This window comes from Anser anser (genome assembly GCF_964211835.1).
Source record: "Anser anser genome assembly, chromosome: 2".
NCBI classification, from domain to species: domain Eukaryota; kingdom Metazoa; phylum Chordata; class Aves; order Anseriformes; family Anatidae; genus Anser; species Anser anser.
Genome location: NC_139721.1, coordinates 13,666,021 through 13,690,324, shown reverse-complemented (window position 1 = coordinate 13,690,324; position 24,304 = coordinate 13,666,021). Strand labels below are relative to the sequence as shown.

Here is a 24,304-nt window from a genome sequence, read left to right as displayed (position 1 = left end):
CACAAGTTTGTAGACGATGAAAACTTGGAGAAGTACTTGATCCACCAGCATGGCTGTGCTCCATCCTCAGTGCCCTCAGCAGGCCGTAGAAGTAAGCCAGCAGGAGCCTCACGCAGCTCAGTAAAGGGCACTGTAAAGTCCTGCCCCGGGCAGGAATGAACCCAGGCACCAGTCCATGCTGGTGGCTGACTCTCTGGAAAACAGCTTTGCAGAAGAGGCTGAGTGGACACCAAGCCAGCAGCGTGCCCTTGCAGCAAAGACGGCCAACAGAGGCCTGGGCTGCATTAGGCATGGCACTGCCAGCTGGTGGCGGGAGGTGATCGATCCTTCCCCTGTCCTCAGCCCTGGCGAGGCACACGGGGAGTGCTGGGTCCAGTGCTGGGATGGACAAGAAAGGCATGGATTTATGGGTGGGAATCCTGCAAAGGGCACCAAAGATAACTTTTTAATTTAAAAAGTTAAATAAAAAAGTGCTTGGAGCGTGTTTTTTTTTGAGAAGAGACTGAGAGAGCTGGGACTGTTCAGGCTGGAGAGGAGAAGGCTCAGGGGGATCTTTACCTTGTGTAAAAATACACACCGGAAGGACTAAAGAGGGCAGAGCCAAACTCTTCTCAGTAGTGTCCAATCAAAGGACAAGAAACAGTGGACAGAAACTGAAATATCTCTAAATTTAAATCTAAGAAAGTACTTCTATACTGTGATGGTGGTCAAACACTGGTTGCTCAGAGGGACTGTGGGGTCTCCATCTTTGGAAACACTTAAACCTGACTGGGCATGGCCCTGAGTTGTAGTTGCCCTGGTGTTTGGTCTAGCTGATCACAGGAGGTCCCTTCCCACCTCCCTGCACTGTGGTTCTGGGTGCCTGTGTTTTCTGTGCATAGGGTGTTCACTCGGACACCTCTGTGAAACAGTCAAAGGATGAATTGTTAAGTTTGACAGGGCAGGAATTTCATCCAAAGCTTTTGTAGGTTGGCATATCCAAAATTAGTGATGCTTCATATTTATTTATACAAGCATAGCCATTGGTTACGTTAATACCGTTTCAAGAAATGCTTGAGGTGCTTGAGGGTAATACAGGGATGTGAGTTTGAAAGTCTTCTGTACTGTAACTCTACTTCACCATCCTTTTTCTTTTTTTTTTTTTTTTTTTTTTTCCTGGAACAAGCTGGCCACAACATACTGTGCACCTGGCTCTATAGAGCTGGGCTGTAATGTGAGTTCTGGGTTAATGACCTTAGTAGAGCTGCGGTTTGTTCTCTCAAGCAGGCTCGTTTCTGTCATTTTACCTGATATGTTAAAGCTGTATCTCAGCTACAAGCTCAGATGCAGACCAGCTCTTTTTCATGGTTTAGAGGGATTTGTACTTACAGCTTAGTTAACCTTCAGGATTTCTGAGTGCCAGTTTTTCCGCAGTCCCCTCATTAACTGCCTTCTAGATAGCCAGAGAAAATGGTCTCAAGGATTTCATACTTTACTAAACCAAAGGGAAAAATAACTCTCTTAAATGATGGAGTATTTGTGACACAGGAGCGGTGGATAAATGTGACCACAATAATAAAAATGTATAGTTCTCTGTCTTGAAAAGTCGTTTAGACTTCGAGACAGCTGTTTCATTTAAAACATTAATGCACACAGATGCAGGACTGAGAGCAAGGAGAAGTGGAGAATTATCACTGTAATCTGCAGACGAGTGTCTTTAGCTTCACGTGCTTCATAGGAGGGCCTGTGGAACATCTCCGTTGTAAATCATTATGGCTTAATGGTCATAATGTCTTGCCACGTTTACCTTCAGTTTCAGGAAAGATTACAGCACTATGTTTTGTTCTGTGTTGTCATGTTGCCTGTTGGAAGAGAAATATAAATGTATTGAACTCTCAGGTAAAATTCAGTGCAATTTCTTAACATCTTTTTCTATCAAGATACACAAATAGAGTTTGGTGCTGCTATTTGGGAAGCTGCTGCAGACATCAGGTACGTCAGTGCTATCAGTCAGCAGCAGTCTACCAGAAAACATTAGCACTTTGTTTCACAGTTATCTTTTACATTTATTCTGTCTCTCAAGTAAATTAAAAAGTTGGGGTATAGAAAGAAAGTTCTACAATGCTGTGTAGGAAGAAAGCTCTGGAAATTTCTGTAAGCTAGGGCTTGCTGCTGCAGAAGTCCAGCTGTCATGCAGTGGGCATGGAAAGGTGCATAGAAAAGGGCTTTATGCTTCCTTTTCTCACAGTTGGGATTTTTTGCTATTGAATGTGGACTAATTAATTTATTTTTTTATCAGCTACTGCTAATTAGTTTTGTCACTTTATTTTCAAAAGGTATACTTTAAATAATAACATGTATTTATGGCTGTATACTTCTTCAAAGAAGCAAATTGCTGTTAAGCAGGTATTGAACTACAGCATTAACAGTCAAATGAAAATGAAATCTTCCAAACATGATTAGACACAACAGGCCTTAATATTTAAACTCTCCAAAATAAGAAATTTGTAGGCCTGCCAATTGGGCAAGAGTCGTTTTCTGGAACAGAGCAAGGTGCATGGGAAAGGGCTGGCTGCTTTATTTTATTTTGTGTGTTGATTTTTTTTTTTTTTTTTAAGGGAGCAGGGATGAGCTTCTGACCTCACTGGGCTGCTCTTTCAACCTAACGATGTTCCAGCACTTGAGCTCTTCAGATTCAAGCTATGTTTGGATCTAGTTCAAAGAGAAGCATTTATGTTGTATGCATTTGTCTGGTCCTTAGCCTGACATATGGGACGTGTTAAACTGAGGTCTAAGTGCAATGATGATATCACCAGCACAGTGCAATAATATCAGTGTCAGAAGCGTGAACTAGTGAGTTGCTGCATTTGGAGCTGAACACTGCTCCACGTCCCTCTATTTTTTAACCCTCTTAAAAACAGAAGTAACAATTTTTCTGCTGTAGAATTATATTGTCCTTGTCCTCAGTGGTGCTACTGCTCAGCTGTGGTGCTGTCGGTCACTACTGAGCTATTTTGCATTCACTTCTCTCAAGTGTCCTGCCTTTTGTGCTTTGTTACTCCGTGAAGGAGTCTCCCATTCATACTGTATTATTACTGACCTCCACTTGAACCATCTTCCTTTACATTATTTGCCTTTTCCACTGTGACAGGGAGCAAGAAAGGAAACGACATATTGCAGACTCAGTAAGAATTATAGTCTTCACTTGTCCTAGCCGAAGAAGTGTGTGTTTTGGCTCTTGAAAATGCGAACGGAGTTTTGTACTAAAGGGAGGAAAAATATCAAATGTACTTCTGCAAAACGTATCATAGCTGGATGCAAACTGAACAGGTTCTTCTAAGGCATGGAGTCCTCCCATGTAGCAGTGCCTGCATTTTCTGCTTCTTCCTTTGCCTTTCAAAGAACTTTTGAGGATTAGTACTATTAATTCCAAGAGTCAAAGAGCCACTACTCTAGTCCAAAAATCATACTTTTTCTATCTGTTTCTTAGTAAGGCTTGCATTTTTTTTTAGTCAGACTTCTTTTTTTGACATTGCCGTCTCACTGAGTGCATGTGTGAAGAAGAGAAGAATAGTAGGATGAAAATGCAGCCTCAGAGAGGCAGTGTCAGTGTTTTCAGAAGCTTGCAGACCCTGCTTTGTTCTGTGCATCCTCACTGCTGCCAGAGCCCCTCCCAGTCCTGACTCTGTTCTCCATTTCCTTCAACGGGATATCTCAGGGGTCCCATTTTGCATGCTCCAGTAACTCTGCCTCTATCTCAGAAGGATCAAGCTGGATCATTTTCTCAGCATTGCCATCATTGGCCTCGCTGGCAGCCAAATTCTGACATGGGTCTTGGTAGTTCAATAGCACTTGCATGTTGGAATTGCAGGCAAGTGAATCATCTTCAGCGTCTGGAGCCTTGAGAGATCAAAGGCAGGAAACTTCATTTGGTAGATGCAAAATTCCTTCACTGCTGATTATTCTTTGAAAGATTTCCTTGAAACAAAGGCAGCAAAATTCATGTTTTCTGATGAAGATATGACTGTTGGTGTTACTGAAGGAGTTTTTGTGTGAATACCTTCTCCTAATACGTTGCTGGTAGCCTCATAGTTGGTGTCTTCAGAGGAGAAATTCTAAGTACATTAAATGTCTTCCCTTCATTTATGAGGAAATGAGCAGACTGAGCTCCTTCCTCCTCAGTGAACTGCCTGACAGAATGGCAAATTCTTTTTGCCAAATGACACTAGGAAGATTGTAAATTTGTTATGGAAGGATCATGAATTTATTATTTTCTCCCCAAGAAACTCCTCCACCCATGGCAGGCAGATGCAGTGAAGACAGTTGCTGTTGTAAAATATGGAGCTTGCCTTCTGACTTCAGCATGTTTGCGTTTCTGTCATTTTCTCTAATCCAAAATCACACCCTCTGTTACTGTTTGTTGTGGAATGCAGCACTTGAATTAGAAGTAGAATGATGCTGTCTGTGTAAGATTAGGAAACATTATACAAAATCAGGCAACAGGTTACCTCCCTACTGTCCTGCTCTTGGAGCTGGTGAGTATTCTGTGCATCAGAGGAAAGCGGTGCCTTCTCTCTCACCACTATTTTCTTGATAACTGAGTGAAAGGAAAATGTGCACAACCTGATCACAGTGTTGAAGTTTGTAGAGGGCTAAAACTCTGAGTTCTAGAAGCTTTTTCGTATGAAATTATATGCTGTCATCCTCATTCAAGAAATGTCTTTGAGGAAACTAACCATTAAAGTTTTGTTTAGATATTTGAAAAGTTCATAATTATCCTCAAGCACCATAGGAATCCATGGCTCTGTATGGTTGTCTGAAGAGATTATTGAAAAAGACTTTTGCTGGAGCTGTTAATGGAAACCGGGTATTCTCAGTGGGGTGCGTAAATTAGCTGCTACACACTGTGTCTTTTAGAATAACTTTATAGACTAGGATGATATATGGTGTTTGTATTCCTAGCAGGTTTTAAAGATTTCTATACAGCATGTTATTCTATTCAATATCTCACTGTTGTTTATTCCATTTTAGGGATCTTTCTTCAATTCTATTAAGTACAACAAGGAGAAAACATAAGCAAATAGTGGGTGTACAGAAGTAACAAAACCTAAATGTTTTATGCAGAAAAGATTCAACAAGTATCTCCTATCTACGAAGAAAGAATCGTATTTTCACATTCTGTGGCATTGCAGTACAATCTTGGATTAAACCACACACACTATTTTAACCAAAATAATTGAATGATGCTATTTGCACTGATCTGATGATGTGGAAATAAAGTATTGAAAGGAATGTGGTTACTGTTTTCTTTATTCTTCGGCCTTTGCTGCACTGAATGGGTTTACTAAAACCAATAAAAACTTTTATTCACAAAGATACACCTACAGAATTAAAGAAGTCTTATAGGCAAAATCTGTTGATATGAAGAGTATGACCTAGGGTACTAGCTGGGTTTCGTAGTAAGCCTAAGATTTTATTAGTTTTGAAGGGAAATACAGCCACGCAAATCCTGTTTTCCTCATTGGGCTATATGATTAAACTACCGGGATCATACTGAAAAGGTACATCTGTGCTACAGTGCAGCTGCTTGGATGTGAATCAGGGGTCCAGTTCTGTCATCCTTGCTGGTGTTGAATAGCGCTTAACTTTGCCAATAGCTATTTTGAAGCTTAAGAAGCTAGTCGTGGCCAGTGCGAGAATGGCATGATTGAACTTTATGCTTAATGAAGACAAATGCTGCAAGTAATGCGGGCTGATTAACAGGAAGTTTATTTGGCAAAGATAATTAAAACATGGATTTTGCCATGACCAGTAAGTTCCTATTAAATCACAAAAAGGCAGATCTCATTCCCGCTGAAATCAATGGAATTTTTCCTATTAAGTTCCATGATAGAAAGATTTGGACCTCCTTTGGATATATCTTCCAATTTAAGATTTTTGTGATGCTTACTAAATGTTCCCCAGTGTTTACATTTTAAAATGTGTTGCCAATTCAAATAGCGTTGTCTTGTACTGTAAAAAGTAAAATAAAATATTTGTTTTGGCATCTTTGTAAGTGGAATTTTTGTCATGTGTTTAGAACTTATTCTACACTGCTAACTGCACGTAGGAAATGTTCCTGTCTCTTTTCAAGACATTTTTAGTACATGTGTAAGATATTAACTGTAAATTTATGGATTGGGTTTCCTGGTCAGTGGATTTACACTACAGTAAGAATCTACTAATTTTTAAGTCCTTCTGCACATCAGATTGTTTTTGCCTGTGAGATTATCGTTTCATTTTTAATTATAAGGTTGTCACTATAATATGATGTTAAAGTTTTGAGTTGCTAACCATGTGGTTTATTTCCTCACAAGGAGCAAATAACTTATTGGTAATTCTCAACGAATTTATTGCTGAGCATCTGTGCTCAAGATCAGTTTGTTTCTAAGAATTCTTTACTCTGTTGGTCATTGCTGTCAGTACCATCCTCAATGTTAGTAGCCTTAGTCAGCTAATTTATGTAGTGGACCCTGAGGAGACTGATGATGGAAGTTGGGATGCAGCTTACCTCACCAATCAGCCTAGGTTTCTTTTTCTGTGTTCAGGGACATGTTTTTCCTGCCTAAATGGTTTGTCATGCATGATACCTTTTCCACTAACATGCTTTGCTTTGACTTTCCTGCTTCCATCCTTATTCTGTAGTCAGTCTTGCAGGTGGTTTGCTATTTTTATAGTTCAAACACAGGCTCTTGTTTGGTGTACCTGCATAACATTCATGTCCTCCATACACTACGAATCCACTATTACAGCAACCTTACTGTTACAGTCACGCAGCCACTTCTGTGGGTTGTGGCTATACTATTTGAGGTTATGGAAACCTTTCCTCACATTCTTCCATGGTCTATTCTCCTCTTCCTTGCCTTCCACTTGTTTTTCCTAACTGAACATGGTACGTTTTCTTAGCCTTATCATTTTGTTAAGAATTTGTTTCCCTAAAAGCCTTCTTGTTGGCTTATCTTGCAATTTGTGTCTGAACTCTACTCCCGTTTCCTCTGATTTCCTCATTGGTAAGCTAGACCCTAAAGCATCTCTGGTGATTTTCATCAGGTCTTTTCTGTTAATTTCTTATTGTTCTTTTATTTTTGTTTACTTCTTTTTCATACATTTGGAAGAGAGGCACTTGACTCAATCTTTATATGGTGCTAGTTAAGATAGAGATTGTGAATTTGAATCTCTATATTTTATCTTTGCTGTATTGAATGCATCCTACTTAGGTTTGATACAACATATTTAATTGACTTTCAGTTTTACTCTTTGTGTTAAAGAGTAAAGTTAAGTTACAAAAGTTAACTAAAGTTAACTAAAAGTTAAGTGTCATGAATTCTATACCATGTATAGAATTATAATATTCATCTTCATAATGAAAATGAACTACTGGTTTGGTTGCACTATATGATGGTTAACTTATTCTTTCTGAAGTATCATATTTTTAGATTTATTTTTTTTTGTGGGTCTCCCAAAAGTAATTTTGAATAGCTTAGCAAAATAATGAGAGTAGATAATAGCCAAAGTGTTCTATTACTAGATTTAGGACAAATATATTTAGGGATTTTTTTTTTATATTATTTTTCTCCTTGCCCTTGGAAGAAAGCTTTAGGTATTAAGCTTACTGGGAGGAAGAAGGTATAAATGTATTGAGTTGCAATTTTATTGTTAAATTAAAGATTGTTTTCATTTTAATGATTTACAGGAAGCCTGTTTACCTGTAAAACTCCAGCTATTGCAGATATTGTGATTCTAGTAGATGGTTCCTGGAGTATCGGCCGATTCAATTTCAGACTTGTTCGACTATTCCTGGAAAATCTGGTTTCTGCTTTCAATGTGGGATCTGAGAAAACAAGAGTAGGTAAGGTATCGTGTTTTTTCTTAGTACTTCTGCAGCAATGTAAAAATGTTATGGTTTCAAGATCGTTAACAGCTTAATGCTGCTTGTTTGTGCAAGATTCATCCTAATTTTTCTCACTAATAGCAAACAACTAGAACTCCCACTTGTATCAATAGGAGTAATACCGCTAGAATGTTTCTAACATTAATGAAGGTATTCTTCACAGTTTACTGCTTAAGCAAACTCTAATGCGATGTCAGTGGAAAAAAAAAAAAAGTGGAAAAAGCCATAATGACTTCAATCAACATTAGATCAAATCCTTACAGTTTAATTTTGAAAGGAAGAACGTGCCAGTGGATGACTTCTGGTGGTTTTAACTGGCTCAAATGTTACGTTTCTGTTCTGCTACTTACATTTTAGTCTGTTCTAAAGCATATTAAATAAAAATGTTCTTTTTCAAAAAAGCAATTTTTTTTGGAATCTTACTAACCTCTGAAAAAGTTGCGTGATCCTTCTCATTTACTTACTTTAGCACTTGAAAGGAAGGCTTTGAAAATAAATGGAGGAGCTGCCACTAAGAACAAAATTATACAGTTTTTTTGGCATCAAGCAGTACAGTTTTCCTGTTACAGAAGCAAGCTGTTAGTAACCAAGTATGTAAAGCAGAGATACTCAGAAAAAAAAATGCTTTGTTGTCTAATGCAGTACTTTATTTTCTGGTACATTAGGTCTTGCACAGTACAGTGGTGATCCTCGCATTGAATGGCATTTGAATGCCTACGGCACAAAAGATGCGGTGTTGGATGCAGTCCGCAATCTACCATATAAAGGAGGGAATACGTTAACAGGTACAGTATAGCACAGTATATCTTTAAATTTTAGTCTTCTGTTAAAAAACACATCCTGCTGCACAAGCTAAGAAGTTTTATATCTTATTGTGAAAGGTAAAAGGCATGTTTATTTTGCAGCTTGCTAATGGCTTTGTCTGATGTCTGTGAAGTCTTTCTGAAGTGTTTGTCCCGTTGGCTTCACTTGGAATCTTTCTAGTCAGGACAAGGTCTCATAAAGCAAAGTGTACGTGGACTCTGTGTGCTTGAAGTAAAATCTTTAACCTGCTAGGAAAACATGCAAAATCCATTCCTAATGTTCTTGCACAAAGCTTTATTCTGGGGAAGGAAAGAATGTTGTTCTAATATCTGACAACTGGCAATAGTAACTGTTCAAATGATCACCTGGGGCTTTTAGATTTCCATTGACCTTTTGATAGTTAGAGCACTAAAACCCAAGAAGATACTCAGTGATAGATAAATGGAGGATGCCCGTCACCCTGGGAAAAATACAGCCTCAGTGTAACTCCACTATCATCAAAGTAGCTATTAGTAATATTTGCTGTCTTGCCAGGAGAATGACATATTCAAATACCCAAGCATGCCTTTAAGTAAATTTTTGCCTTTTTTATTTGGTAGGGAAGAAAAGGGGAGAAAGGTTCTGAAAGATTATCCTTCTCTTCTTCAACAGCCTTTATTCTGGTAGAAGGGATTGCAATGGGACAAAGGACAGAGAGATTCTAGTATGATTGTAGGAATGCAAAAAATAAAATAAAAACGACGAATTCATTGGAAGGTCAATTTAGGCTTCCATTGCCAGTTTAAAATACATTGATTCATCAAAAGGCTCTAAAAATGAAATGTCACCACTGCCGTTTAGTTTGCTTGTTGGAATGTATTCTTTATTAAATAAGCTCTTTTTCCATAATCATTCTTTATTAAAAGGTTTCTCAGGGTTTTTAAATTGAGTGGAAATATAAACACTGTGATATCCAAAAAAATAATGGATGTTTTTCCCTTTTAAAATGTTTCCATTTTTAGGTCTTGCATTAACTTACATTTTGGAAAATAGCTTTAAGCCTGAAGCAGGTGCGAGGCCTGGGGTATCTAAAATTGGCATATTGATCACCGATGGGAAATCTCAGGATGATGTTATCCCTCCTGCTAAAAACCTACGAGATGCTGGCATTGAGCTGTTCGCTATTGGTGGGTATTCTGCCATATCCACATACAGTGTCCCATTAAACTCTGGTGTATTTGTATCTGTTACCCTGTGCATTAATTAAGTGTTCTTTTGCATCTGTATGCTGTAAGTATAATCATTATTTTAAATCTTCTTTAATATGTTTACCAATACATTAAAGTATAACGTGAATTTAGCATGATCCATGCATGCTACATTATCAAGAGACAGCTCAAAAAAACCAGAGTGTACACTGGCAGAAATTAACTTTTTGAAGTAACATCTTAACAACAGAGCAGTATCTGTAGCTGGTCATTAAAGCAAATGGAAAAAAATCACTTTTTAGGAGTGCCTGTGCATGCAAGTTTTTTGTTGTTATTGTTGCAAATATTTTATTTTTCTTTCCAATGAAAGGTGTGAAGAATGCAGACATAAATGAACTCAAAGAGATTGCCTCTGAACCTGACAGCACACATGTCTACAACGTTGCTGACTTCAACTTCATGCATACTATTGTTGAAGGTCTTACCAGAACAGTGTGTTCACGAGTAGAGGAACAGGAAAAGGAAATCAAAGGTGAATAAGAAACGAAATCTAATGTAATTTAGTATGAATTTATAGCTAGAAATCCTATTCTGAATACCTGCAGTTCCAAGCTGGCTTCTAGCATTTAAGTCAAGCTGCATATTCTTTTGCTCACAAGAAGGTACATTGTTAGGGAAGTTATGCTTTGTTCTTGCTTTGATAGCTTTGATCTTTTGCTCTTTGTCTTTGATAGTGGTAAATATTATGATTTTTTGTAGTACAAATATATATATATACATATATATATATATATACAGGTTCATTCTGCTATATCTATTTCCAAGTAGTGGGTAAGGGGAAAAAAATCATAATACACAGGCTTGGGGATGAATTACTTTAACAGCTGCACATGGAATTGTTATGTCTGTGCTGTGCTTTCCATCTCCTAACTCACTGTTTTTATTGTCTCATAAGTTTTCAAAATTTTCAGCTTTTAAGATTGCTTTGTCTCTTCCTGATGATATATTTATTTTTCCTCTTTATTCTTTAATACGTTTCTAAAATATATTTCAGAGCATAAGAAAAGGTGCTGGTGGAGAACACTCTTCTTATATATAATAAAGCCTGCTCTGACTACAATAATTTTTTGCTGTTCTGAACAAAAGAAATATCTGTGATAAAAAACTGCTGTTTGTCAGAGAAAGAGTCATACCTGAGAAAATTCTTTCTGAATGGCTTCACTGAAGTTTGTTTATATTGCTTTGCTTGTGATTCTGTAATATCACAGAATGCTGAGTGATTTTTCAATATGCTTATAATATATAAGGAAAGTTGTCTTTCACACATATTCCTACCTGTGCTGTGAAAAATGTGTATTAGTAAGGTTTCACTCCATTTTTCACTCTTTAATTCACCTGGAAACTGGAAGAAATACAAAATATCAACGGTGTCTTGCGGGGTGAATAAGCAGTAAACTGGGAAATTGAGAGGGAAAGGTTGGAAAAACATACAGAGATGAGGCATCTTTGTGGAAAGGAATAATTGCCAGAGAAGATGGCTATTCAGTGCATCTCTTCAATCTGCTGACAGGCAGCATATCAGTTTCCGACCTGCAAAGGTGCAAAGGAACACAAGAGATTAATGCTGTGTATGTACTTGCATGTTTTTCATGACTGGGAAGAAGGCATCCTGAAAAAATAAAAAGGGAAGAGAAAGGGCCTGAAAGAATGATAGGAGGAAGGACAGGAAGGTTTAGTTTTGTATTTTTGTCTTTTTGATATAAGGTTTATGCACGACCAGGGAGGCTTAATCCCAGTGAAAACTCTATGTGCAGTGTTCATGCATATTGTTAGTTCTTTGTTTCCATTGAGAATTAATAATATGAATGGGCAGTAGATTTTCTGATGAGGAGAGATATTTGGAGCTTCAGTAAGTACAACAAAACAAAAATTATTTTGCAGAGAGGAATAAAAAAATAAAATTATGTTGTTTCTAACCTAGGAACAATTGTTGCTTCGCTTGGGGCTCCTACGGATTTGGTCACATCTGAGGTAACAGCTAGAGGATTCCGTGTAAGCTGGACCCACGCACCAGGCAAAGTGGAAAAATACAGAGTTGTGTACTATCCCACTCGAGGAGGGCAACCAGAAGAGGTAATATGAGTACAAGCTTCCCAGAAGTTTATAATATAACAGGAAGAACTAACCAGACAGAAAATCCCTGGTCTTACTTAAATCTACCCCAAAATAGCCTGTGTGGACTTGAAGCACACTGTAAAAAAGAGATATGGTCACATAAGATGGAGTTGTAGTGGCCAGGCTGTTTTTCTGTCATGTAATTTAAAGTAAATGTGCTATAAACATGGGAGTACTTTTGGGGAATGGCGTGAGTTGTACCTTCAGGTAAGTGCCTGCATTTTTGCTTACACATATGGTTACTTGAAACAAATCTATCAACTTCCCCTGTGCCATTCTGTTTACAAGAACAGAAGAGGTAGGAACTGATGGTAAGACAGATTTTCAGTTCTAAGAAGAGAGGATTCATAAAAGGAAGAAAATATGGATGTATAATTTGGGATGTCTACAAGTGATCGCTGAAAATGTCAAGGTATTTATTTGCATAGGACTTAGAGGCATTTTGGAGATGTGCAAAAAATGCAGTAGAACAAGCTTTTGGCTTTGGCTGGCAACTCACAAAAGTGTGGGGAAATACAAAAGAGCAAAGGGATTTTACTAAGAATATATTTTATTTCTTTTTGCACTAGAAACATTGCATTTAGCATGGATATGCTTTAATGTCGATTTGTAGTACAGTGTTTACATATATAGTCCTAAAGGAATATTTATGAGGGTGTAGTGATAATATTAAAAACTGGCCAATACACAGAGTTAACTGCATTGCAAGCACTTTATCTAAACAGTTCCTTTATTCTGAATAGCTACTTATATATCAGCTAAACATTTGAATTATGTACATACTGGCTTTCTTTTTTTTTCAGATGCCTTACTGTACATAAAGGTAGCAGAAGCAAATCCAAATGTGCTAGAATTGAAATCTAGCACACTGATTTTTAGATGCTAGTTTAAAAACCACTTGAAAGAGAGATTTATTGATTGGTTAACAATATTGTTAGTTTGCCATATGCATATTTAGTTGAACTTTCTTCTTAACAGGTTGTGGTAGATGGAAGCGTATCAACAACAGTTCTGAAAAACCTGATGTCTTTAACTGAATACCAGATAGCTGTATTTGCTATATACTCAAATGTTGCTAGCGAGGGCCTTCGTGGAACTGAAACTACACGTGAGTATCCTAATCATGTTTGTTAGGGATTTTATTTTCTGCATTTAATCACACTGTTTAAACATTAGCTTCTTTTAATGCATTTGTCTTAAATTAATTTGTTTGAATTAATTCTGGGCCAAATTCCTAAGTCCAAATGCTCTGCAGATCTTTAATGTCGAGAGAAGTTTTATTTATCTCTGAGCTGAACTTTGAAGTCAGTTCTATTGAATGCTAAATTAGAACACTCCTAAATTTTGGCTGTGGAGCCAAGCTTTATAAATAAGGTTTGTGGCTGAAGATGATCTAATAAGTGGAGTATTAGGTGGGACCAGAAATTACCTGCATGTGATTCCCACCAGTGCCAAGTATTTCAAAGTAACTTCTGTAAGTTGCTTTTTCAATGATTCAGATGATGACTTGGGATATTTTTAGAATGAATGCATTTGCAGTTTGGGGTTCTGTAAGGAACACCATGTTAGTACCTCAAACTAAGTGCTGTTATAGATCATAGGAATAGAAATTATATATTTGTATACAAAAATTTTTTTTTTCTAGTAAACATTACACATATTAGGAAGGGAAACAAAGAATAACTCTGATGTTAAAATTAGGAGCCAGAAAGTCAGTATGAAATATATCAATAGCTGACATCTGTTGGCAGAAAAACAGCAGGGCTCAAGCAATCTAAAAGATTTGTAGAGTGCATTGACCTTCTGACACAGATGATTGAGGAGCCAACAGAAGGTGTTCTGCTGAAGCTGATAGTTGCAAACTAGGAAGAACTGATCAGAGATATTAAAGTCACAGGCAGCCTTGGCTGCAGTGACTGTGAAATGGTGGAGTTCAGGATTCTGAGAGGAGTGAGGAGAGCGAAAAGCAGGGCCACTGCTCTGGATTTCAGGAGTGCAGTGTTCAACTTCTTCAGAGATCTGCTGGGAAGAATCCAAATATATATGGCCCTGGTGAGAAGAGAAGTCTAGAAAAGCTGCTTGATACTCAAGGTTCACCTCCTCCAAGCTCAAGAACAGTCCATCCTGACAAGTAGAAAATCAAGCAAAGGTGGTAGGATACCCTCATTGGTAAGCAAGTAGCTCCTAACTGAACTCTGACATAAAAAGGAACAGTATATGCGGTGGAAGCAGGGGCAGGTGACCCAGGAGAAGTATAAAGTTGCTGAAAGTATAAAGTCTGATCTTGCAGGATAGGTGTAGGAAAGAGAAGGCCAACCTGGAGCTTAATCTGGCAAAGGATGTGAAGAGCAAAAGCAAAGGACTCTGCAGGTGCATGAACAGCAAAAGAAACACCGAGGAAAACATGGGCCCACTCCTGAAGGGGGCAGGGAACCTGGTGACAAATGACATGGTAAAGCAGAGGTACTCGATGTCTTTGATGCAGTCTTTATCAGTAAAAATGGCCTTCATGAGTCCCAGGCTCTCGAGATCAGTGAGAAGGTCTGGAACAAAGAATATTTACCCTCACTGGAGGAGGACTGGTATTAGGTAGCACTTAAGCAAACTGGACACAAGACCTGATGGGTTGTACCCATAAGTGCTAAGGGAGCTGGTTTATATTATTGTGAGGACTCTCTTGATTATCTTTGAAAGGTCATGGTGACTGGGAGAGATTCCTGAAGACTGGAAGAAAGCAAATGTCATTTCTTTGTGAAGGGGATCCATGGAACTACAGGCTGGTCATCCTCATCTCAATCCCTGGGAAGATGATGGAGTAACTAATCCTTGAAACCCTGTTCAAATGCATGAAGGACAGGAAGGTAGTAGTCAGCATGGATTTATGAAAGGGGAATCATTTTTGACCTCAGAAAGTTCAAGAAAGGGAAGTGCAAAGTTCTGCCCCTGGGGAAGCATAAACCCAGCCACTAGTACATGCTAGTGGCCAGCTGCCTGGAAAACAGCTCTGCAGAGAAGGACCTGAGGATCTTGGTAAACAACAAGCTGAACATGAAACAGCAACACACCCGCACAGCAAAGAAGGTCAGCCACCTCTGGAGCTACAGTAGGCAGAGCATTGCCAGCCAGGTGATCCTTCCCCTCAGCTCAGCACTGGTGAGGCCACATGTGAAATGCTACATCCACTGCTGGACTCCCCAGTACATGAAAGACACAGATTTACTGGAGTCCAGTGAAGTACCACAAAGATTATTAGTGATAGGAGCATATTTCATAGGAGGAGAGACAGCTATGGCTGTTCAGCTTGGAGAATAGAAGGCCCAGGTGGATCTTATAAACGTGCTAAAATCCCTGATGGGAAGGAATGAAGAAGAGGAAGGCAGACTCTTTTCAGTAATGCCCACTGACAAGACAAAAGTCAAGGGGCATAAATTAAAAAACATGAAATTAAATCTAAACAAAAGAAAGCACTTTTTTACTGTCATGGTCAAACACTGGAGTGAGTTGTCCTGAGAGACTGGAGTCAGCATCTGTAGAGCGATCCAAAACCCTACTAGACATGAACCTCATCGACTTGCTGTAGCTGATCCTGACTGAACAGGGAAACTATACTAGGTGATCTCGAGGTGCCTTCCATCTGCAACAGTTCTTTGATTCTGTGTCAAGCTAATCTTCTGAAAATAAAAGAAAATAGGATCATATAGAATTATTTGAGCCTGTATTTTTGTCTTAGTCTTCCAAAATGTCATCTCCAGCTGTGTTTTAGCCCATGACACAGTGCTAGGAATGGTTTAATTTATTGAGGCAGAGAGAAGAGAGACGCATACTGAGCCAACAGGATCATTTCCTATTGCACCTGGTATTCCTTTGAAGTCACCTAGTCAAGTTCTGACTGAGCCCAGCCCTGATGACTTTCCGAGATCTGCTCAGCTCACACCCCAAGGTCATGCAGCATCGAGTACTGATCTGATAGTGTGTTAGAAGTGACAGTCTGACATGTGCAAGTATTAATCACTCCAGATGATAAAATACATGCAGTTTAAAAGGTTTTTTTTGTTTGTTTGTTTTACCATCCCAATGGAAAACTATGGAAAATTGTAGTTTACGTTCTTGCCTTTGTGTGAGATACTGACAGATTAAAATTAGCCACCACTATGAAGAATGGCATATTTGCTTATATAGTCACATCAGCATCCACCATGACTTGTGATGGGTGATCTTGCTCATATTTGCGTAATCCCACTGACACAGGCCCAGGACTCAGTTTGGACACCCCAGGCTCTGGACACAACAGCTTGTAGTCAAAATATTTTGCTATGTGTAATTTACTTATTCAGGGTTTCCTCCACGATGTCCTACATCAAGGCTGTCTTTCCAACACACTGGCTTGGGAATTATTGCTGTAAAAAAGCTACCTCTAGGGACTTGTTCCTTGTAGCAACCTTGCCCATTCTTCAATAGCAAGTGGTTATCTTTGTACAGATCACGGAGAAGGGAGGGTGAGATTGAACAGAGCGATTTGCTGCTTAAAGAACTGAAATCCTCCCACTTGAAAAGTTCAAAGCTATTAAGACAAAGAGCTGCAATGCTTTGTAGGGACAAACTTTGCCCTGGCATAACCTGGCATGGTTAGATCGTGATTTCCTCATTTCTGTAATTCTGCGGTCTTTTATGTATTAACCTGCTCTTCATAGTTGTGTCATACAGACAGCACTTCCACGCCCGGAGATAGCTATTTTCCTTTGGGTTTCCTTCAGTAAAATAAACTGCTTGTAAAATACCTGGTTATTCAAGTGAGACAACTGAAGTGTCCGTCTCTTTTTTCTACTGTAGTTGCCTTGCCAATGGCATCAGATCTGCAGTTGTATGATGTGTCACACAACAGCATGAGAGCTAAGTGGAATGGAGTAGCGGGTGCCACAGGTTACATGATCCTCTATGCTCCTCTGACAGAAGGATTGGCTGCAGATGAAAAGGAGGTGATGTACTGAGCTTTCATTTGAATAATAAGTACTCAAGAAATAAATATTTAAAGAATAAAATAGTAGTTGGCCTTTAACATTCAACTTTATCAAGATATACTTTTTTTTTTTTTCCACGACTGTCTTAAGTACTTCATGTTAGACTTTACAAACAGAGGGCAAATACCAGTTGATTATTTTTATATGTCATTGTCAAAAAATGCAACAATTTCAGCTGAATTAAAGTGACTCTTTTGAAATAGTAAGAGGTGATACTGTGTCATCATATAAAGCAAACACTCATAAAATGCCCAAAACACCTAAGTTACTTCCTAAGCATGCTATCAGAAGAATTTGAAGTTAAGCCTTTGTACTCACCAGGACCTTTGAAAGTAAATCAAATTAGCAAATATTCTAATTCTGTTCAACTTTTATTTTTTAAATTTAAAAATAATGCCTTCCATCAAAATTGATTTTTAGTAGGTATCTTTAGAAAGAAAAAAAACTGGGACTAGGTAAACTACAGTCTTGTACTGTAAGTAAAATACTAAAAGCAGTAGACTAAAAATAGTTTCTAGCATGGTTCCAGTGAAACTTTTGGGGCAGGATTTAAAAAGCTTTAAGCTCAAGCTTCTATATGTATAATTCAGATTATGTATAGCATCTCTGTTCAAGCAAGAACATTAAAAAGCATGCTAGGGCATGCACACTTGTGTGTGAAAGAGTGTAGGAAGCTACCAAAAGCTCGCATAGACTTGTGTTCTCTGCTAAATAAGTCTCTCCCTGAAACCTAGCTGAATCAGGAGATCTGAGCTGAACCCTGAAGAAAGACTTTTTTTCCAGTAAATAAGTCGGTTCCTGTTGCCGTGGCTCTCACTGAAGAGGTGGAAACGAAAAGTGATACACGCCTGAATTAGCAAGCAGAAAAACTGAGCCTTGCTGTGCATAGAAATGAATTTCTCCTGTAAAAGACTGCAGATGAAACAAGATGTAGCTGGGAATGAAAAGGGCATAGGAGCTGCACATTCTAGAGAGGTCGCTTATGTCATTGCTAATGTGACTAGTTACCTTCAAAGTTTTCTTACCTGCAAGTTGGCTTTTGGCCTTTTGACAATTTTGTTCTTTTGATTGTTGTGCAAAATCCCAAAATCTTGGGCCAAGTACTGCAGGCACAATATCAGAAAAATGCTCAGCAAAGTATTTGATCACAAGTTTAATTCCAAGTGTGTAATTAGCATTCTTCCCCATCATGAGCTAATTCAGAAATAATGTGTCTTTATTATTCATGGTGTTTCTAGATAAAAATTGGGGAGGCTTCCACAGAACTTGAACTGGATGGACTATTGCCAAATACAGAATATACAGTCACAGTTTATGCCATGTTTGGAGAAGAAGCTAGTGATCCCCTTACAGGACAAGAAACTACACGTGGGTAGCACATACCTATATTCACCTCGGTGTTATCAGAACTTCACAACAGTCTTTGCACATATTGGAACAGACATCTGATTTTAAAATCTGATTTGAACTTTTTTCTCTTGTCGGTAGTAGTACTATGGGTATCCCTGTTGATTTCAGTGGAACTAGTGATAGTTTTTTGAACGTGCTGAAGGTGAATGAAGGTCACAATGTAGAACTAAACTGAGACTGCTGTTTAGTCTCCTATAGCCAGAGTACCAGGTGTGTGTGGGGGAAAGTCTGCTCAGATGGAGAAGTTCGTTTCTCTGGCTCAGTAGTAGTCAGTACAGATGGAAAAGAAGCAAGGGAAGATTTCTGTCCAACCCCCACTGCTTAACATCTGGTAAACGAGGGGTTGGAAGGCGCCTGTGCATTCATGATAGATGATGTGTTTTTAATAAGCAGCAAGAGTTTGGCCAGCTAAATTCTGTCCTTTGCTAACTGTACACAGCACTGTATGTCGGCTCTCTAAATAGCCTCAGCAATTTGGAAGACAAAGGAATTGAAAATAAGCAATTGTGCGGCAGGGATATTTCTGGCACTGCATTCAGTGATACCTCTACTGCTTCCAGCAGTGGAGTGAATGCTTCCCCTTGTTTTGTGCTCCTGGCTTGAGTGGGCCAGTGTGAAAGTGGCTTACATTTAATAGGTGAGAAAAGTTCAGGCATGTGAGTGCTAAGAAAGAGAAGGGCCAGAGCAATGACCTGTAAAGTGAGTAATGGTAGAAGAAGTTCTACAAGTGCTATTGAACAGTTCAAGACAGACAAGCACAGACAGGGAACTAATGCAGCTTGGGAATGTTTGTGGACTTTAAAAGTGTGAAAGATTCTTAACTCTTGGAGAATCAAGTCTTTGATTTTTCTCTCTGTCATTCTCTCCTATTGTGTATCTCTCATTCCTTCTTTTTTTTTTTTTTTTTTTTTCCTCCTTTTGGTCAATATCTGTTTTTCATTTTTCCTAGTAGTTTGTGTACTTTATGGCTGTGCCAGCCTGAATTCTCTTCATGTCATATGATCTTGGAGGTTGCACAGCTCTAAACCTTGCTAACACATTGGATGGAAGATCACATGCAAATTCCAGATATATTGGCACAAGCTGAGGAATCATGACCTCAGTGTTTGATCGCAGAAGCTAGTAACATATGTTAGTCAGACCAGCATCATTGCTATTACCAGACTAGAATAAAAAAAAAAACTAACCCTGCAACCTTCATTTATTTTTAAGGTGACTCAGTGCAGCCAACTCTGACTGGTCTTTAGCACTGTAATAAGAAAGAGCATTAATTCTAAGCTTCTGTATGCAGCTATTCAAATAAGCGTCTTCTAACAGGCTTTGACTGATCAGGCATTGGGGAAGTCTGGGAGGAGAGAAAGCTCTTGGTGAGCACACCTGTCACACACGGTCAGTGTTCAGTGGTAATGTCTTCCCTGTCTGGATTCAGATTTAAGCTATTATTTTTTTCTTTCAGTGTGATTATTTCTATCTTTCAACTAAAGAACAGGCTGCCTGGTATTTTCTTACTGTACCATGTATCTGCCTGGAGAGGGATCTGCCTAATTTGCAGTTGCATTACATGTAGTATCTGATTGTCTGTATTTATTAAAAATTATTCTACACATGCAGTCATCTTAATCACTGTAGTGAAACCTGTCTTGTGCCACGAGGTGACATAATCAATAAGCTTATTCTGAGTTAGCATTTTCGGGGGGGGGGACGGCAGGATTTACCCAAGTCTCACTGTAAATATCATATAACTTTGGCAGCAGGACTGCCTGTCTGGTTGTGAGCAATGTTGTCAGGAGATTATGTTCCAAAAGGAAAGAGCTGAGACTGAAGCATTTTGTGGTATGGCCAGGCTGGTGAAATGAAGTGAATTCCACGACTGACAGAAAGTAGAAAGGAAAGCCAGCACGTGATACTCCCTTCACTTGACTCAGAGGAATATATCGTATGCCAGAAAGTGTGGCAAAGCCATCTAGTGTAATTCCAAACTGTTCTCATCTTCTCTTTCCTCATAGCCAAGTTGAGTTGACTGTTCCTAAGCTGTTTATGCATTTGCTTGCAGATTCTGAGTCACTATATGGCCTGAATAAAGAACCCATATATCGTTTTTATCTTTTGCTTTTTCCCATGTGCTCTTGCATGAGGGAAACAACTTCTGAAGTGTTGATATTTTTCTGTCCATGTGGATTGGTGAGGAGTGTGTGTGTGAAGGCAGGATGGATAGAGATAAGTTTCACAACTTGGAGAAAATAAGCAGATGTTGGGGTAACACAGAACCTACTGCTGAGAGTAACAGAGATAGCACAAATTACTTCCTCTTGGGTGATAGAAAAGCGGAAGCAATCTGTGACTTTTGCATGACCTAACTTTCCTCCAGCTCTTGACAGTCAAGATTGTATAGTATACAAATATGTCTTTAACTGGGGTTGCTGTTAGGAAGCAGCTTCAGTCAAATGTGGCCTTTACACAGAGAATAATTCCTTTCTGTAAAACAGGGGAAGGATTAAGCAGAGATTAAAAAAAGTAAAAATAAAAATTTCAACTTCACAGATCTTTTGAACTAGTTATGCTTTTGGACAAACTTTCCCCTACGTCAGGGACCTTTATATTCAGAAAATGTTTTGCCAAAATACTCCTGTCAGGAAATCTTGTTGATAGAATACTTATGGAAAAGCAAAACAAAACCAAATACGAGGTGCAGATCTAGTTGAATTACATTAATTTATAAATACAAACACAAATTCATAATATATTATAACTATTGTGTAAGTTAGCTCCTGCTATAATATCTAGTATGAGCAGGAGAATTCTTTCTTTTTCAGTGTTAGGTGAGACACACTTACCAAGACTGAAAGTTCTGCTTCAGCAAGGAGCTAAACCTTATCACCTGTCTTTAAGTACTTGTGTAGCCCCATTGATGAAGGGCTTTTTAAATACAAATACTAGTCATTTGAGTTTTTAAATGGAAATGTGCTGCTTATTTTCAATATGTGAAAAGTTTCACAGCTAAACCCATGGTTTTCTCTCTTTCCTTTTCAAGTGCCTCTGAGTCCCCCAGCAAACTTGAAATTTTCAGACATTGGACACAATAGTGCTAAACTAACATGGGATCCTGCTTCCAAAAATGTAAAGGGCTATCGCATCATGTATGTTAAAACAGATGGAACGGAAACCAATGAGGTAAATTATTTGCTTCTTCTTCCCCTTAACCAATCTCATACATCCGCAGACTTTTGTAATTATCAAAGGTAACCTTTGTAAATAAAAGTTACCTTGCGAGCTGCAACAAAAGCTTTGCTTACATACAGAAATCCAAACAAATATTTTTTTATAAAGTCATGGTAAGTGGGCTGATTAAAATAGGCCAGATCCCATACAAAGTAAGTTGTCATATGCAACTTAAACCTCAAAAAAATGTTTATATATAATTATATGTAATCATGTGATTTTGTTCTGTTTTGGTTTGGTTTTTGGTATTTTTTTCCGGGCATATCTGTCCTTTCTTACATATTAGATTTATATTCCTGAGTTTAGAAGATAGCATACCTATGCAATGTGTTATGTCTTTTCTTTCTGCTAGGTTCCTTAAGATTTAAGTCAGAAATTACTTGACCTCTTCTTACTGGTTACTTTTAATATAGATAATGTGGCTGTCTGTTGGACACTACATATATGTCAGCATAGGAGCTTGCCCATTGCAAGAAGTGGTTGTTCCACCGTGTGCTGGTGTGGCCTCACCTAGAGTACTGTGTGCAGTCTTGGGTGCCACAATATAAGAAGGACATAAAACTATTAGAGTGTGTCCAAACATGAGCTACGATGTTGATGAAGGGTTTAGAGGGCAACATGTATGAGGAGGAGCTGAAGTCAGTTGGATTGTTCACTGGAGAACAGGAGACTGAGAGGAGGCCTCATGGCGGCCTGCAGCTCCCTCACGAGGGGAGCGGAGGGGCAGGCGCTGAGCTCTGCTCTCTGGGGACAGCGACAGGACCCGAGGGAACGGCATGGAGCTGGGACAGGGGAGGGTCAGGCTGGGGGTTAGGGAAAGGTTCTGCACCCAGAGGTGGTCAGGCACTGGGACAGGCTCCCCAGGGCAGTGGTCACAGCACCGAGCCTGCCGGAGTTCAAGAAGCGTTTGGACAATGCTGTCCCTCAGAAATATGGTTTGATTTTGTGGGTGGTCCTGTGTGGAGCCAGAAGCTGGACTTGATGATCCTTGTGGGTCCCTTCCAAGTCAGGATATTCTATGATTCTGTGAGAATGGTTATGAACATCTCAGGCTTGTGGTAATGTAATTTATAATGTGAGTGAATGATCAGTAGGTTTTTACCTACCTCTTAACTATTCCTTTGTGTCTGTTCAAAGAGCAGGCGGCATTTTTTCTGTTAGCTTTGCATTGGTAACATTTCCCCTGTGGTGCTGAGCTAACATGACACTGAATAGTTGGACTGATAAATTGTCAGCTTATATAGCTTTGAGTGATCTCTTCACTGCAAAGTCACATTAACTGCTGCCTGGATAGAGACCATATAAAACTGTCATTTTTTCTCATGACAAAAGTTGAACATAATGGTTTATGCAAATATTATCCAAAATAGTAAAAGACTGGATTCAATAGCCCAAAATTTCCTTATAGTTCTGTGTTCCTGTACACACAGTGCGGGTATGTTAGCTAATGAGTTGGGTTTACTATGGCTGAATTCTACTTTCCTCTAGTTTGTCATAAGTTACAATATTTAATTAATTATGTCAGCTTTGGTGCCTTGAAATTATCATTCTTCATAGTTCCACAGAATTTATTTACTAATTATATAATATTCTCTTTCTGTGTCATTATTACCCAGTGAAATTTCAGAATTTCATGAAAATATAATGCAACTTTGCCTCTTTATTTCTAGTGTATGATCAATATTGCCTGCAAATTATGCTTTCTCTAGGTGGAAGTCGATCGTGTTTCAACACACACCTTAACAAGTCTGACATCCCTTACGGAATATACTGTTGCTATTTTCTCCCTGTATGATGAAGGACAATCTGAACCACTTACTGGCAGCTTTACTACAAGTATGTATGCCTGAACTTTTGAAGGCTTTCCAAGAAAGAATTTCCAAACTTTCTTACTTCACTGGAAAGTAAGACCATTAATAGAAGCTGTCTCCAATGGTGGATTCAGATATACAGATATGCATGGAGCTCCTTCAGTGGAGAGAGGATTACAAGGCTTGTACAGTTAGAGTATGTACTGTGTGTATGTCCCTCCTCAATTACAAAAACACTTTCCCAAGTAAGTGTGCAAAGAATCTGATGTGCTCTTGTTATCCACCTTCCTCCTTATGACAAGCTGCAGGTAAAATGGTGTCTCCTTGCTGTTGCCATCTATGTAAGTTTTAGAGAATAATTTAATTTCACTTTTCTTTTGCATAATATTTTGCAGAAAAAGTTCCATCTCCCCAGCATTTAGAAGTTGATGAAGCATCAACAGATAGTTTTAGGGTCAGCTGGAAACCCACATCCTCAGATATTGCGTTTTACAGATTGGCATGGATTCCTTTGGATGGGGGAGAATCTGAAGAGGTGAGTTGCCTTGATTCTCTGAGGGTGTGAAACAGACGAGGGAATTCTATTCTGAGGTCACCTTTGCTTCAACTTTTGCCAATTAATTATGGCCCGTTGACTTTGAGAAAAACCTGTCCTGCTGCAAAGCTCTCTAAACCATAATCAAACCAATATTCCAATTTCTTTTTGAAGAGGAGGTGAAAACAGAAGACATCTTTGTGAAAAATCAGTCTCGTCTGTAATGTGCCAATTGC

General features: G+C 38.7%; 1 protein-coding gene across 6 annotated transcripts in view; it reads left to right on the top strand.

Moving 5' to 3' along the window:
- The window catches only part of COL14A1 (collagen type XIV alpha 1 chain), a 127,603-nt gene that overhangs the window by 31,858 nt on the left and 71,441 nt on the right, over nucleotides 1–24,304 (top strand). For all 6 annotated transcript variants that reach the window (XM_083827097.1, XM_083827098.1, XM_083827096.1 and 3 more), the window contains exons 6-16: nucleotides 7,712–7,867; nucleotides 8,575–8,694; nucleotides 9,715–9,879; nucleotides 10,271–10,432; nucleotides 11,882–12,033; nucleotides 13,054–13,183; nucleotides 16,906–17,051; nucleotides 18,332–18,461; nucleotides 21,535–21,674; nucleotides 23,432–23,558; nucleotides 23,929–24,068. In XM_083827097.1, the coding sequence (XP_083683223.1) occupies nucleotides 7,712–7,867; nucleotides 8,575–8,694; nucleotides 9,715–9,879; nucleotides 10,271–10,432; nucleotides 11,882–12,033; nucleotides 13,054–13,183; nucleotides 16,906–17,051; nucleotides 18,332–18,461; nucleotides 21,535–21,674; nucleotides 23,432–23,558; nucleotides 23,929–24,068 (1,568 nt within the window). The remainder of the gene's footprint in view (nucleotides 1–7,711; nucleotides 7,868–8,574; nucleotides 8,695–9,714; nucleotides 9,880–10,270; nucleotides 10,433–11,881; nucleotides 12,034–13,053; nucleotides 13,184–16,905; nucleotides 17,052–18,331; nucleotides 18,462–21,534; nucleotides 21,675–23,431; nucleotides 23,559–23,928; nucleotides 24,069–24,304) is intronic.